General features: G+C 36.1%; 4 protein-coding genes across 5 annotated transcripts; all 4 read left to right on the forward strand.

Moving 5' to 3' along the window:
• Window positions 1-1,737: 1,737 nt before the first annotated feature.
• On the forward strand, window positions 1,738-3,612 carry LOC114163329 (uncharacterized protein C594.04c-like). Its single transcript, XM_028047576.1, has 3 exons — window positions 1,738-2,397; window positions 2,486-2,749; window positions 2,840-3,612. Exons 1-3 carry the CDS (start codon window positions 2,143-2,145, stop codon window positions 3,317-3,319), a joined length of 999 nt encoding a protein of 332 aa, XP_027903377.1. The 5' UTR covers window positions 1,738-2,142; the 3' UTR covers window positions 3,320-3,612.
• A 503-nt stretch (window positions 3,613-4,115) lies between these two features.
• Window positions 4,116-6,657, forward strand: LOC114163328 (probable inactive purple acid phosphatase 29). The gene is made up of 4 exons (XM_028047575.1): window positions 4,116-4,544; window positions 4,784-5,178; window positions 5,367-5,817; window positions 6,228-6,657. Exons 1-4 carry the CDS (start codon window positions 4,253-4,255, stop codon window positions 6,260-6,262), a joined length of 1,173 nt encoding a protein of 390 aa, XP_027903376.1. The 5' UTR covers window positions 4,116-4,252; the 3' UTR covers window positions 6,263-6,657.
• Window positions 6,658-7,346: 689 nt separating this feature from the next.
• On the forward strand, window positions 7,347-9,003 carry LOC114164276 (1-(5-phosphoribosyl)-5-[(5-phosphoribosylamino)methylideneamino] imidazole-4-carboxamide isomerase, chloroplastic-like). Of its 2 annotated transcripts, XM_028048883.1 has the most exons (3): window positions 7,347-7,548; window positions 7,659-7,734; window positions 7,815-9,003. In XM_028048883.1, exon 3 carries the CDS (start codon window positions 7,895-7,897, stop codon window positions 8,819-8,821), a length of 927 nt encoding a protein of 308 aa, XP_027904684.1. In that variant the 5' UTR covers window positions 7,347-7,548; window positions 7,659-7,734; window positions 7,815-7,894; the 3' UTR covers window positions 8,822-9,003. The 2 variants fall into 2 exon arrangements, with proteins under 2 accessions (XP_027904684.1, XP_027904683.1); XM_028048882.1 differs by having other exon boundaries at window positions 7,348-7,734.
• A 3,021-nt stretch (window positions 9,004-12,024) lies between these two features.
• LOC114196150 (chlorophyll a-b binding protein 7, chloroplastic) lies at window positions 12,025-13,559 on the forward strand. Its single transcript, XM_028086701.1, has 4 exons — window positions 12,025-12,264; window positions 12,419-12,642; window positions 12,739-13,253; window positions 13,337-13,559. Exons 1-4 carry the CDS (start codon window positions 12,209-12,211, stop codon window positions 13,352-13,354), a joined length of 813 nt encoding a protein of 270 aa, XP_027942502.1. The 5' UTR covers window positions 12,025-12,208; the 3' UTR covers window positions 13,355-13,559.
• Window positions 13,560-13,759: the final 200 nt, after the last annotated feature.

Consider the following 13,759-nt stretch of genomic DNA (forward strand, 5'->3'; position numbering starts at 1 on the left):
AAGTAGATCTGAGATAAACTTTCATCATAATTATAAATTTTAAAAAGCAAGTTACTAAAATTTAATACATATATCATGTAGTAATTAATATAGCTACTATCACTATCTTAAATTTTTAACATTAAAAAACTAACTTTAAAATTTTCAAATAATTGTATTTATAATATGCTTTTAAGACAATTGATTATTATGATGCAAAATCCAAATAATTAAAATGTTAATATTGATGGTCCATATCTCAAATATTTAATGCAACAAAAAGTCGAAGAAAAAAATTGTCCTGATTTAACATGTGAAGCAGAATTTTAAATTTTAAAATTTTAAATTATTATCATAATAAAATATTTTAATAAAATTGGAAATATAACGAATACAATAAAGTTTATCGTCCTGAGCCTATGCGTAGAGAGATAACGGGTAATTTCTTTATGCACCTTCTTTTTTTTCTTCCTGCAACCCCATTAAATCTATATTCCCAGTTTTCCCCAGCTAAATTTAAAATGAAATAGAAAAGGTATTAAATAATCATGGGCTTGTAACGAAAAGTGTTATTCCCACTCCCCATATTTTCAACAAAATTACCCTTGTTTCCTTTGTGGGTGCGATTTCGCAATACATAAAAAAAATAAAAAAATCATATTGTGTTATTTTTAAAAAAATTTAATATAAACAAATACAAATACAAATTTCCATTTCATTATTTTTTAAATCAACACCGCAGAATGTATGTTTTGTTTTGTTGAGCAGTTTTTATATTGATATCTTATATTTTAAAAATATTTTCCCTTTTATTGATTTTATAACTGTACAAGTGGTATTAAAAAATAGAGACATCAACACAAAACTCTCTAATTTTGAATATCTATAAACCATACCTATATATATATATATATATATATATATATATATATATATATATATATATAACACGACAGAATTTATTATATTAATTTTTTTTTATTATTATTATATAGACTTCTCTGTTATATTTATTTTTTAAAATAATTACCATAAACTCATACAGAATAAAAAATTGTAAAAATATAACATTAACTTAATAATGTAAAAGAGGATTTTTTTGGTTAAAAAATTGTAAAAGAGGTAGGTGACCTAACAAAAAAAATGGGGTGGGTAAGTAAAAAGTTAAGATTTTTGAATCTGTATATGATGATGGTTAAATCAAATGTTTGTGAATGTTGAGAGAAACTTTGCATGGTGAGGAATAAGGAATGGTTTGGGGTTGTTGTTTAATAATATTCTGATTTTGAGGTGCATAAACACACACACAAATTAATTGAGTGACCATTATTGATTCCAAATGGTCCCTAATCCTCAGGTGTTCATCTTTTACTCCGTTGATGGCGGGGATTTATGCTGCAACTGCTTTGTAATGTATGATTAGGGACACTCCTGTTGGAGGCAAACATCATTGCAGCAATGCTAAGGTTATCATTTGGTTTTACTTTAATGATTTACCCAGTTTTCGTTTTGGGTTGGCCCCTTCTTCATCTTCTTCTTGCACTGCATCATTCAGAATCTTAGTAGTTAACTTTCAAAAAGCAAATTGCAGCTGTCTCCAACTCTAATAATTATGAACCATGCTTAATCACCTACTTCTTCCACAACATTATATACATGCATTAGCTTCAAATCAAACTGCTAATCAAATTGATGCTAAAATTTATATACATGCACGGTTAATAATGAGAGCCATTCATTAGCTTCAAATCAAACTGCATGGGTTGCAGTTTTGGACAATGAATATATCCATATCAGAGAATGATTTATTCTCAGATTCACTTTTCTGAATTTGAAAATAGTTCTAGACAGACAAAACTTTTTAACAGAGACTCTGTGTGAGTAGAGTATTTATATGGGTTTTTGACAGTAAGACATAAAAGTCAAATGAAATGGGCGTGGATATACAGACATTGGGATCATAGAATCCCCTAATCATTGTGTGGAACAAACAAAGGATCAGGCTAATTGATAACCTGGTGGCGTGGCTATGTGGGGAACCACAAGTAGAAACATAAAGGGAAATGTGCTGAACTTTGTCTGGGCACACATGATTTGGAGGTTCTGCATGCCTTGGTTCCCTTTTCATTTTTGAGAGCTATAAAAGTGGAAGGCACAAAGATCATGACAATAAATCACAACATGGCAACAAGTAGCAATCTGAAGAATGCTATCATAGCATTCTTGGTCCCTCTTCCTTCCATCCTGGTTTACCTCTCATTCCAATCGGCCATTAGTGGCTTTCCACAGTCTCCATCTTCTCCGTCAACTCTGTGGACATGGTGCTATCACCATCCTTTACTATTTGCCAATGTCCTTTTCTTCTTCAATGTCAATCTGCTCTTCTGGCTCATCGGCCTAATCCAATCCAGCCACTGGGTATACTTTCCAAACTTCCCTCTTTTCTTCTCTTCACTCAGATGTATGCAGTTTCGTTTCTGGTTTGATTTTGAGCCTGTTGGTGCAGATGATTGACCCGTATTGGACAGTGATACCGGTGATGCTTGTTCATTACTATTCAACTCACCCTTTGGCTCAGTATAACTGGTTAAGGTCCAGGACTGTGATCTTGTTGACTTGGTTGTGGAGTATCAGGCTGATCCACAACTACTTCAGGCGAGAAAAGTGGCAGTGGGGTGCCAGGGAGGATTGGCGTTTCACTGATTTGAGTCATCAGTATGGAAAGCATTGGTGGTGGGCTTCCTTCTTCGCCATCTACGTGCCTCAGCAGGTCACTCACCTTTTTTCATTCTGTGCTTTTTAATGAAAGATGCATGAACCCTGTTTCCATTTAAATTTAAATGGGTGTTTTTGTTTGCAGGTGTTTCTGATTGGACTATCATTTCCGTTCTATGTGATCCACTCGGTGAATGAGGCTCTGGGCATGTGGGACTTTGTAGCCCTAGTTATGTGTATCTCTGGTGTTGTCATAGCATACATTGCTGATACTCAGCTTCACAACTTTGTGAGCAGAAACACGGAGCTAAAAGAGGCAGGTATGGCAGAGGTTGCCATTCTTGAGAAAGGGTTGTGGTATTACTGTCGGCATCCAAACTACTTCGGAGAGCAACTGTGGTGGTGGGGAGTGTTTGTGTTTGCTTGGAAGTTGGGACATGGATGGACCTTCATAGGAGCTTTAGCGAACAGCATGTGTTTGGGTTATGTGACAAAGCTTGTGGAAGAGAGAATGTTGAAACAAGAGAGCAGAGAAGAAGCCTATAGGCTGTATCAGAAGACAACTTCCACATGGGTGCCTTGGTTCAAGTCCTCTCCTTTGGGACTGAAATGTAAGGATGTTTGATTGTGTTTTATTTTCTTCAGATCAGTTCTAGCTGTAGTAGTGTAGTAGCCTTGTTGCTTAGTTCATTCTACCACCAACTTCATCATCTTAATTTTCTCTACTTTGTTGATTATGTAAGAGAGCCAAGTCTTGAGTTGGATCATGTCATGTGTGTGTGCTCTGCTGGCTCTGCACTCCCATCATTTTTTGTATCATATTTATCACCATTACTAGCTCAGAAGAATCTCTGAAATGGATTCTGCATATACTCTCTTATCATTTTCGGTTTAATGAAGTTTAAAATTAGTAATGCAGATAAGTTCTTTGAATTCCTTTCGTTTATCGAATAAGGTAAATCAACAAGGCTAAAAATATAATTTTTAACTTTTTTCCCGATATCTTTTGATTTTTTTTATCAATATTTTTAGCCTAAGTTGTCAAATATTTTTAACTACTAATACAGAGTTTAATCCTAACTTCGTCCTACACAATCAAATCCTACAAGTGAGATTTAATCCTAATCATATAGTGTAATTTAATTTTATATCTAATGAATGTAAATCTCTAACACTTTATCGTAGAGATGAATCCATTGTTACGAAAATAATTTATTTGGGAATAAATGATTTTCTACACGCAATATTGTCTCAATAATGCGTTTGAAAATTACTTGAGTTAATTAACTTACAGTTTGTTCGCAAAGTTAATTACTTTATAAAATAGTTGTCAAGTAAATGAGTTTATACGCAGCATTTTTCTCCTTCTCTTCCTTTGAGGCAAACGTATAACAAGGATTTTTCCTGCCTTTGTTGACAGTGTATGTTGTCGTGTTCCATGTCTTTGTTGGTAATAACACCGTGCAATTGTCTTGACTTATAAGCAACAGTAGAAAAGCATTTGCTTAGTATAGGCATGAAATGATGATTATAAACAACACTGTGAGATTGGAGTGGTATGGCACTAAGAGGAAAATGGGTTTTGTTTCCACTCTATTGCTTTTGCCTGATTCCGATATGCTTCTCGGCGGCGAAGGAAGGAAAGCCGCCACAACAGCAGAAGTTGCGGTTCGGAAAAAACGGAGAGTTCAAGATCTTGCAGATTGCTGACTTGCACTATGCTAATGGGAAGACTACCCACTGCTTGGATGTGTTGCGTTCTCAGTATGCTTCTTGCTCTGACCTCAACACCACCGCCTTCATCCAAAGGATCATCCTTGCTGAGAAACCCAACCTAATTGTCTTCACTGGTTCATATTTTGACTTTTCATTTCTTTTGCCTCTTCATTCGTTTTTATCTTTATTTGAGTGCACAAAGATGATTCTTTTAGAAACACCATCCCTCCCCCCAATTATTTCATACATGTTTGGGTTCTAGGGCAATTTTTAGTGGAATCAAGGGAGGGTGATTTGCAACTTTTACTTTATTGAGCAAGTTGGAATTTGCTTGACTGTTGATAAGATTGTGTATTCATTTTTGGTGTGACAGGGGATAATATATTTGGACATGATGCCTCGGATCCGGCTAAATCGATGGACGAGGCATTTGCCCCTGCAATCGCTTCAAACATTCCTTGGGTAGCTGTTTTGGGCAACCATGACCAGGAAGGATCCCTCTCTAGGAAAGGGGTGATGAAATATATTGCTGGGATGAAAAACACTTTATCTATTGTCAATCCTCCGGACATACACATAATTGATGGTTTTGGGAACTATAACTTAGAGGTTGGAGGAGTTAAAGGTACTGATTTTGAAAATAAATCAGTGCTCAATCTCTACTTTCTCGACAGTGGAGATTACTCCAAGGTTCCTTTCATTCCTGGCTACGGCTGGATCAAACCCTCTCAGCAACTTTGGTTCCAACTGACATCGAAAAAGCTTAGGGTATTGTTTTACCTGTTTCATTGACCAACTATATTTTGGCTCCTGTACACTTTCCATCCTGTTTTTCTTTCTATTTTTTATTAGGTGGTTATGGATGGAAGTTAGTGGCTATTCATTAGACGCAGAGCTGATTTTTATTTCCTTCCCTTGATAATCTTTGGATGAACTATTTGCTCTTTGTTCTGCAGAAAGCATACATGAATGGACCAGTGCCTCAGAAAGAACCTGCACCTGGTCTTGCGTACTTTCACATTCCATTACCTGAATATGCTAAATTTGATTCATCAAACTTCACAGGTGTGAAACAAGAAGGCATAAGTTCTGCTTCTGTGAATTCTGGCTTCTTCACAACATTGGTTAAATCTGGAGATGTGAAGGCAGTTTTCACTGGCCATGATCATGTCAATGACTTCTGTGGCAAGTTAACAGGTATAAATCTTTGCTATGCTGGAGGATTTGGATATCATGCTTATGGCAAAGCTGGATGGTCTAGAAGAGCAAGAGTGGTGGTAGTTAGCTTGGACAAAACAGAGAGTGGCTGTTGGGAAGATGTCAAATCAGTTAAAACGTGGAAACGCCTTGATGATCAAAATCTAACCGGTATTGATGGTCAGGTCTTATGGAGCAAGAATTTTAGAAGTAAGATATATGTCTTGTTTTAAAACTTCTGCTGCAGACTCATAGATGAAATCTATCTTAAGAATTACATATTACAGAGGACAACTGGAGACATTTAAATGAACTTCTGTTGATGCTTCATTCTTGGGTTATATGAGTTGATATAAATATATGAAAGAAACACATAATTTTGCGTCCTTTTTATGATCAAAGTAGCTTTCTAATTACTATTACTTGATTTCCCTTGACGGTAGATGTTGAACTTTTCTACTTACCTATAGTAACAAATAGAGGGTAAAGAGTTTAAACAACTTTAAGCAAGTGATGAAATGGTTGATATTTTCTTTTGTTTGAGATGCTGACTGTGATTTATGTATTGCTTCCCATTTCAAGTCATCTCCCTTGATCGTTTGTTCTGGTGCATCTAACAGGCAACCGCAGGAAAAAACAAGATGGTGAATCTTGAGAATTTATGGTGTTGCAGAAAAATTTTAGTATCATGAAGGTGATTTTGGAATGTCTCAGTCTGTTTTATACATTTTTCTGTCAAAGGAACCTGTTCATTACACGTCCTATAATCAGGATGCAGCAATACGAGGTAGCTTGGTCAAAAATAATATGTAAAGGAATGGAAGTTCACTGATGTGGTGCAATGATTGCATGCTATGCGATTGCTACTGTCCGTTCAAAACAAGAGATGATGCACCATGAAATATGAAAGGCTTCTTTAAGATGATGCACCATGAATTTTGAGTAGATTTCTGCTTGTGTTGTGTGGATATTTATGCTACCTGATAATGATAATAATACGTTTGCTATAAAATCACAAAGTTATGGTACAATGACAATTAATGTATGCAACTATGCGTTGATTGCTAAGCATGTTGTTGAGAAAAAATGATGACATTTCATTAAAAAAGAATGGTTATAATCTGAAATGTCTTTTATAGATTGAAGCAATACATGCTATGAATTTAACACCCTCTTTACCTCTTGAGTTTCACTCTCTTTTTAAACCGCATCTTTTTCTACTCATTTTAAACTCCTCTATGGGATGGGAGATAAAAACTGTTGTCATGATGCTGTTAATATGATTTAAACATGCACTAATTCACACTTGCTGTTAATATAAATGCATAGATAAAAATAAATAGTTATATAACCCAATTATATTATTCTATTTGTGATATTATATAAGTTGAATTATGTGACTCGGTCTTGTAATATAACTTTAGTAGTATTGTTTACTTAAGTAATTATATAACTAATAATTGTACTTAATAATTGGAATCTGTCTTTAATTTTTAACATGAACTTAAAATTTATCTTTATTTTAAATTTTAATATAGTTTTCAAATTTTAAAAAATTCTCCCACTCCGATTGTGTTAAATTATTTGTAAGTATCAAACAATGTCTCACAATATTTGAACAATTTAACACATTATAACTTAAATATCAACACGAAACAACATTCACCACCTAAAAAAATTAACTAAAGTAATTATATCTGTTTACTTTTACGATTTATACCCTGTGCGTACAAAAATTCGTTGGACTTTAGAAAAGAGGCCCAACTATTGAGAAAGGAAGGAACAGCCAAGCGGAAGTGAAAGGTGCAAACGTAGAACCACCAAGAAAGACACCAACACTGAACTGTTGGTGCAATTGGAGAAGGCAACATCAACACTCAAAACTCAAACAAACCTTGCAAGGGAGAATCAGTGAACCACAAAATTATTACTCACTCCTGTGTAAATCCTCATCTACAAGCAATTAATTCCATTGTCATTTTTTTTTTTTCCTGGTGTCCAACCGAGTGTACGACTTCACGCCATCTTCGTAACCTTGCTTGAAATCCTAGGATCGCATTTCACTCGCGGCTGCAGCAGGGAAGCACTCTTCTTTCTTTGCTCGTGTCCGATCTGCCATGGCTGAAGGTAATCCCTGTCTCATGATTCACTATTGACCATTCTATTTCATTGTTAGGTCCCTGAAAAGAAAATTTTCCCCCTTTTAGTCCTTCAATATTCATCGCGCTAGAATGCGAGTCCCTCGATTTCTTTGAGTGAAGAAGGGTGGTCACAGTTTCCTTGAGGAATGATGAGAAATCTCTCTGCATCTCATTCCTTTGGTCTTTTCGTGACCTCACCCATCTTTTGTCCCAATAACCTTCCTGCTATCACTCTCTCCTCACGTTCCAGCAGAAGATCTTCTCCTTCCATTCAATGTGCGGTTCAATTCCGTCCCTGCATCGACATCCACAAGGGGAAAGTGAAGCAGATTGTGGGGTCAACCTTGCAAGACTTGAAAGGGGGTGATGGGTCGGATCCTGTGACCAATTTTGAGTCTGATAAGTCAGCTGCTGAGTATGCTACTCTTTACAGAGGAGATGGACTCACGGGTGGCCACGTCATCATGCTTGGTGCAGACCCTTTGAGCAAAGCTTCTGCCTTGGAAGCGTTGCATGCTTATCCCGGCGGTCTACAAGTTGGAGGGGGGATAAATGCTGACAATTGTTTGAGTTACATAGAAGAGGGAGCGAGCCATGTCATTGTGACATCTTATGTATTCAATGACGGACAAATGGATATTGGAAGGCTAAAAGATCTTGTTCAAATTGTTGGCAAAGAGAGGCTTGTGTTGGATCTCAGTTGTAGAAAAAAGGATGGTAAATATGCAATTGTCACTGATAGATGGCAGAAGTTCAGTGATGTTTTTGTTGATCCTGGTGTTATGGAATTTCTTGCCAATTTTGCTGATGAGTTTTTGGTCCATGGTGTTGATGTTGAAGGGAAAAAGTTGGGAATTGATGAAGAGCTTGTTGCTTTGCTTGGCAAACATTCACCAATTCCTGTTACCTATGCTGGTGGTGTGACTGGAATGGCTGATCTAGAGAGGATAAAAAGCGCCGGAGTGGGGCGTGTGGATGTGACTGTGGGTAGTGCCTTGGATATTTTTGGAGGAAACTTGTCTTATGAAGAGGTCGTAGCTTGGCATGTACAGCAAAAGGCCTATGTAGTTTGATTAATATGTTTTCTTCTAATTGGAGATAGGGACTGGTGTGCAAGGATCTGTTTTTGGTATTTCTCTAGATGTGTAACCATTTATCAGGTTATTTTTTAATGACTGAAGGCAAATTGAACAATTGATAACAGAATATCTAGTATGAACTGATTACTATTTTAATAATACTAAGTCTTCAAAAATATTGCAATTGCTATCTACTGTTAGTTCAATGAAAGTTTCATTGCATTTTTGGTTTTTTTTAGCTTCTGTGGTGTGTGATTTGGATTTGTCAACCATTTTATAGGTTAATTATTCTATATTTTAAAATTAGTTAATTTTAGTTTCTTTAATGATGTTTTCTTATGATTGATTGTTCAAGTTCCATGATTGATTTTAGATGGCTTTGGGACTATCAAGATTCAAGGGTTGATTAATGGTTTATCAATTTAGATTTTGCTGGATAGTGGAAGTTCAGATAATTTCTGACAATTGTGGTTGGCTAATTGTCTCAAATTATAGGTAGAACTTGTTCCTAATTTTAGGTCTTGGTTTAATCGCAATGCTCGTGTCACAGCAGGTTTGATAAGAGAATTGGATGTTAAGATTCTAGGACTTGTTACCTGTTTCAGGGGCTGATTTAGTACTTGGAGCTGCTTGGTTAGCAACCTTGGGACTTCAGGGGTTTGCCTCCATAGCAGCACCTCTTATTGAACTTTTAAAGAAGGAAAATTTGCAGTAGGGTCCTACTGCTATGTTTGCCTTTCAAGTTCTAAAGGATTCAATCACAAAGGCACCTGTGCTTGCCTTACCCGAATTTTTCAAGCCTTTTGGAAAAATACCCTAAACATATGCTCCCATTGCATTGTTTTCGAAGAAATTGACGCCAAGACTACAAAAATAGTCAGCCTACAGTAGAGAGTTTTATGTCATAACAGAGATTATTGCTAAATTTAGAAACTATTTGCTTGACCACCACAAGTTTGTCATCAGAACAGACCAAAAAAAACTTGAAAAGTTTGACATGACAAGTTATGCAAACCCCAGAGGAGCAAGTATGGTTGCACAAATTACTTGGGTATGACTTTGCTATTGAGTATAAACCTTAGAAAAGATAACTTAGCTGTTGATGCACTATTGGCTTGGTCTCAACCTAGGTTTGAGTTTATTCCAGTATTAAGGTCTGCAACCTGAGAACACAAAATATGTTCCAGATGGCGAGGATCCTTTTCTGTCGAGTAATTACAAGTTGAAAGAGATATGCTAACAAGAAGAGATATCATGTGTAATTTAAAGTAGAGATCAAGTGCTATTGAAACTACAACCATACAAGCAGCACTCAGTTGCTTTAAGAAAGAATCAAAGACTGAGGTATGTTGGACCCTTTCCGGTGATTGAGTGCATAGGACATGTTGCATACTAGTTACTACTGCCATCAGTAGCTAGAATTCATCCAGTTTTCCACTTCTCTCTGTTGAAACCTTATAGTGGGGATCATCTTTTTCCCTATATTCCCTTGCATATTGTTCTGACTGACCCAATGTTACCTGATAATGATAATACGTTTGCTAATAGATTCACAAAGTTACAGTACAATGACAATTGCTGCATGCAATTATGCGTTTATTGCCAAGCTTGATATTGGTTGAGTCAGAAGATAGATATCGTATCTGTTGTGCACCTATGTTTGATGATAATGCAGATTAGATTAACAGCATTGAGTTGGAGTGAGTCCAGCAAGGAGTGAATATAGGAAATGGCAACTGGTAACTCCAATGGGTCTTTGCTGCCTCAGGGTTGCTTTAGTGCTTAAAGTTGTTCATCTTGAACGTAGTAACTGGTGATTGATATGATGATCAACAACGGTGCAAAGTTGCTACAACTTGCAACTATGGAACTACATTTGTGAAGTAGTGAACAGAACAAAATGCTTCAAGTGCATAATGAAATAGTTAAAAAGATTAAATTTTCAAGTATGTCCTTTATATTTTAAATAGAAAATTAATATTGTTGAGAAAAAAATGATGATATTTCATTAAAAAAATCCGGTTATGCTCTTAAATGTCTTGTATAGGTTGAAGGAACTAATGGTGGTGGATTTGAATTTTTAACATCTCTTTACCTTTCAATTTTGATTCTCCTTTTGAACAGCATCTTTTTCTACCCATTTGAAACTGGTTTATTGGATGGGGGATAAAAATTGTTGTCATGCTGCTATTCTACTATTATCAACAAAACACTTAGCATTAATAAGTGGTGTCTTGAAACATTTTTATCTATCTACATTTGTACAGACATTTTCTTATTCTTTTTCTTGTATGGCTTTTAGTCAGCTTGACCAAGGTGCGTAGTTAAAAATAATAAAGGTCGCAAGGTGCTACTAGTGGGCTTCAAATATCTGTTATGTAATAAAAGTTCACATTTATACTGCAAGCAAATTCCACACTCAGAACTTCTTAGCCTACTATGAACTTTCTCTAGTTTGACTCAAATACTGACAAATAATATATGGAATGGCGAGTTTAAATTATATTCGAGTGATGAAAAAGAAGTAAAAAAAAAAAATCTGAAGTGATGAAAAGAAGAGCAATGTGGTTTCTTATTTATGCCCCAAATTTAAATCTGACGGTAGCAACATGAAATGACAAGGTTAAATTATTTGAATTTGATCAAATGAGGTTTTTTGAAAAAAAAAAAAAATTAGCGGCATCAATATTAAGGAAAAGGAAAATTGGTTAAAAAAAAATTGAGGATAATTTTTTTAATTGTTAGTTTATTAAAAATAAGAACGGTAAATTTTTTACATTGACATACGAAAATATGACTTTTTATAGTAATTAAATATAAATTTACTGAACTTTTGTATAATAATTAACAATAAGTATACAGTTTTATAGTAATAAAATTGTAACAAAGCACATTTTTTACAATTATTTAAGAACACACTTAAAATTTTTGGTTCTGAATACAGTATTCCTATAACTTGAATGGAGAAATTGGAGTAATTGGAGAAATTGTTAGAGAGATAATTTATATCCCACTAAGATAAAAAGGTCCCACAAAATGTGTGTGATTGGTGTGCAAGGAAAATAGCATATCAGAATCTGCATCTCCTCTGTCTTGTGATGACATGTGGCAACCAGTAGATTTTGTGGAAGGCAGAGAAGGGCGTGTGAGCCACCAGATTTTGATTTTTTTTTGAGGTAAACCTATCCCATTAGATTTCACATGCCACATGGCAACCCACAACTTCATTACCCATTCACACTCCTATCCTTTCGGATAAGATTCTGCATACATCAACAAAATTTGCATTTCTTTACCATTAATTAATCATCAAACATATACACAGAAACACACAGAGACTCACTCAGTGAATAATTATTCATTATTCTGAATCAAGGGTGAATGGCTTCTGCTTGTGCCTCCTCTGCCATTGCTGCTGTTTCCATCTCCACGCCAAGGCAAGTTTCTCCACTCTCCCACTATTTATTTATGTCATTTCATTCTGTGCATAAAATGTTGCACATATTCATCCAATTCAAGCTTTGTATGAATGAATGCATGATGCATAGATGCATAGACGTGATTGATGAAAAGTAGTGTGAATGTGTACAGTTCCCAGAAGAATGGATCAGTGTTGGGAACCCCGAAAGCTTCTTTTCTTGGTGGAAGGAAATTGAGGGTGAAGAAATACACAGCAGCAGTTGGAGGAGGATCCAGCACTACAGTGTGTGCTGTAGCAGACCCTGACAGGCCGCTATGGTTTCCAGGCAGCACTCCTCCTCCATGGCTTGATGGCAGTCTCCCCGGAGACTTTGGCTTTGACCCTCTTGGTCTTGGTAAGAACACGATCTTAACAGTATTTTGTTAATGAAAAACTTCATTTATGAAAGGAAATGAGAAAGAAAAAAAAATGGATTTTGATTGATATATAGGATCTGATCCGGAGAGTCTGAGATGGAATGTTCAGGCAGAGCTAGTTCACTGCAGATGGGCAATGTTGGGTGCTGCTGGGATTTTCATTCCAGAATTTCTGACAAAGATCGGTGTCTTAAACACCCCTTCATGGTACTCAGCTGGAGAACAAGAATACTTCACAGACACCACTACCCTCTTCATTGTTGAACTGTTTTTCATTGGTTGGGCTGAGGGTAGAAGGTGGGCTGACATAATCAAGCCAGGGTGTGTGAACACTGACCCCATCTTTCCCAACAACAAGCTCACAGGAACCGATGTTGGTTACCCAGGTGGGCTTTGGTTTGACCCTCTTGGATGGGGAACTGGTTCTCCCGAGAAGCTCAAGGAATTGAGAACTAAGGAGATCAAGAATGGGAGATTGGCCATGTTGGCTGTCATGGGTGCATGGTTCCAGCACATATACACCGGCACTGGTCCTATCGACAACCTCTTTGCTCACCTTGCAGATCCTGGCCATGCTACCATTTTTGCTGTAAGTTTATTCAACCACTGTGCCTTCAATTTCTTCCCATTTCTTTATGCTCTCACCTTATCTTTCTTTCACCACCACTGCAGGCTTTCACCCCTAAGTGATGAAGATCAACAATAGATCCTGGGAGAACAACATGTTTGACCTAAGTAATAGAGAGATCGAATGAATGTCTTAGGAGAGGAGTGTTTATTTATGTCTGTAGAAAGCTTTGTAATATGGCAACTTCTACTACATATATGCACAGAATCATAATCCAACTTGCCGACACCTATTTAAGTTTTAGATTACATGAATGCGTTTTGATAATATTAACATTTGTGCGTAAGATGATAATATTCCACGTCGAGCATTTCATCATTCACGACAGAAATCTGAGAAAAATGGTCACGTTTCATTCTTTAAACTTTTCTCTTTAGTTCATCAAAGTCTAGTCCTAACAATTAGAAATTCTTTAAAAGCAAGAAAAAGAGGCAGTTCCTTCTTCAATTCTTTAATGTTTTTAAGTT

The sequence above is a fragment of the Vigna unguiculata genome, chromosome 9, assembly GCF_004118075.2.
Source record: "Vigna unguiculata cultivar IT97K-499-35 chromosome 9, ASM411807v1, whole genome shotgun sequence".
Classification (NCBI taxonomy): domain Eukaryota; kingdom Viridiplantae; phylum Streptophyta; class Magnoliopsida; order Fabales; family Fabaceae; genus Vigna; species Vigna unguiculata.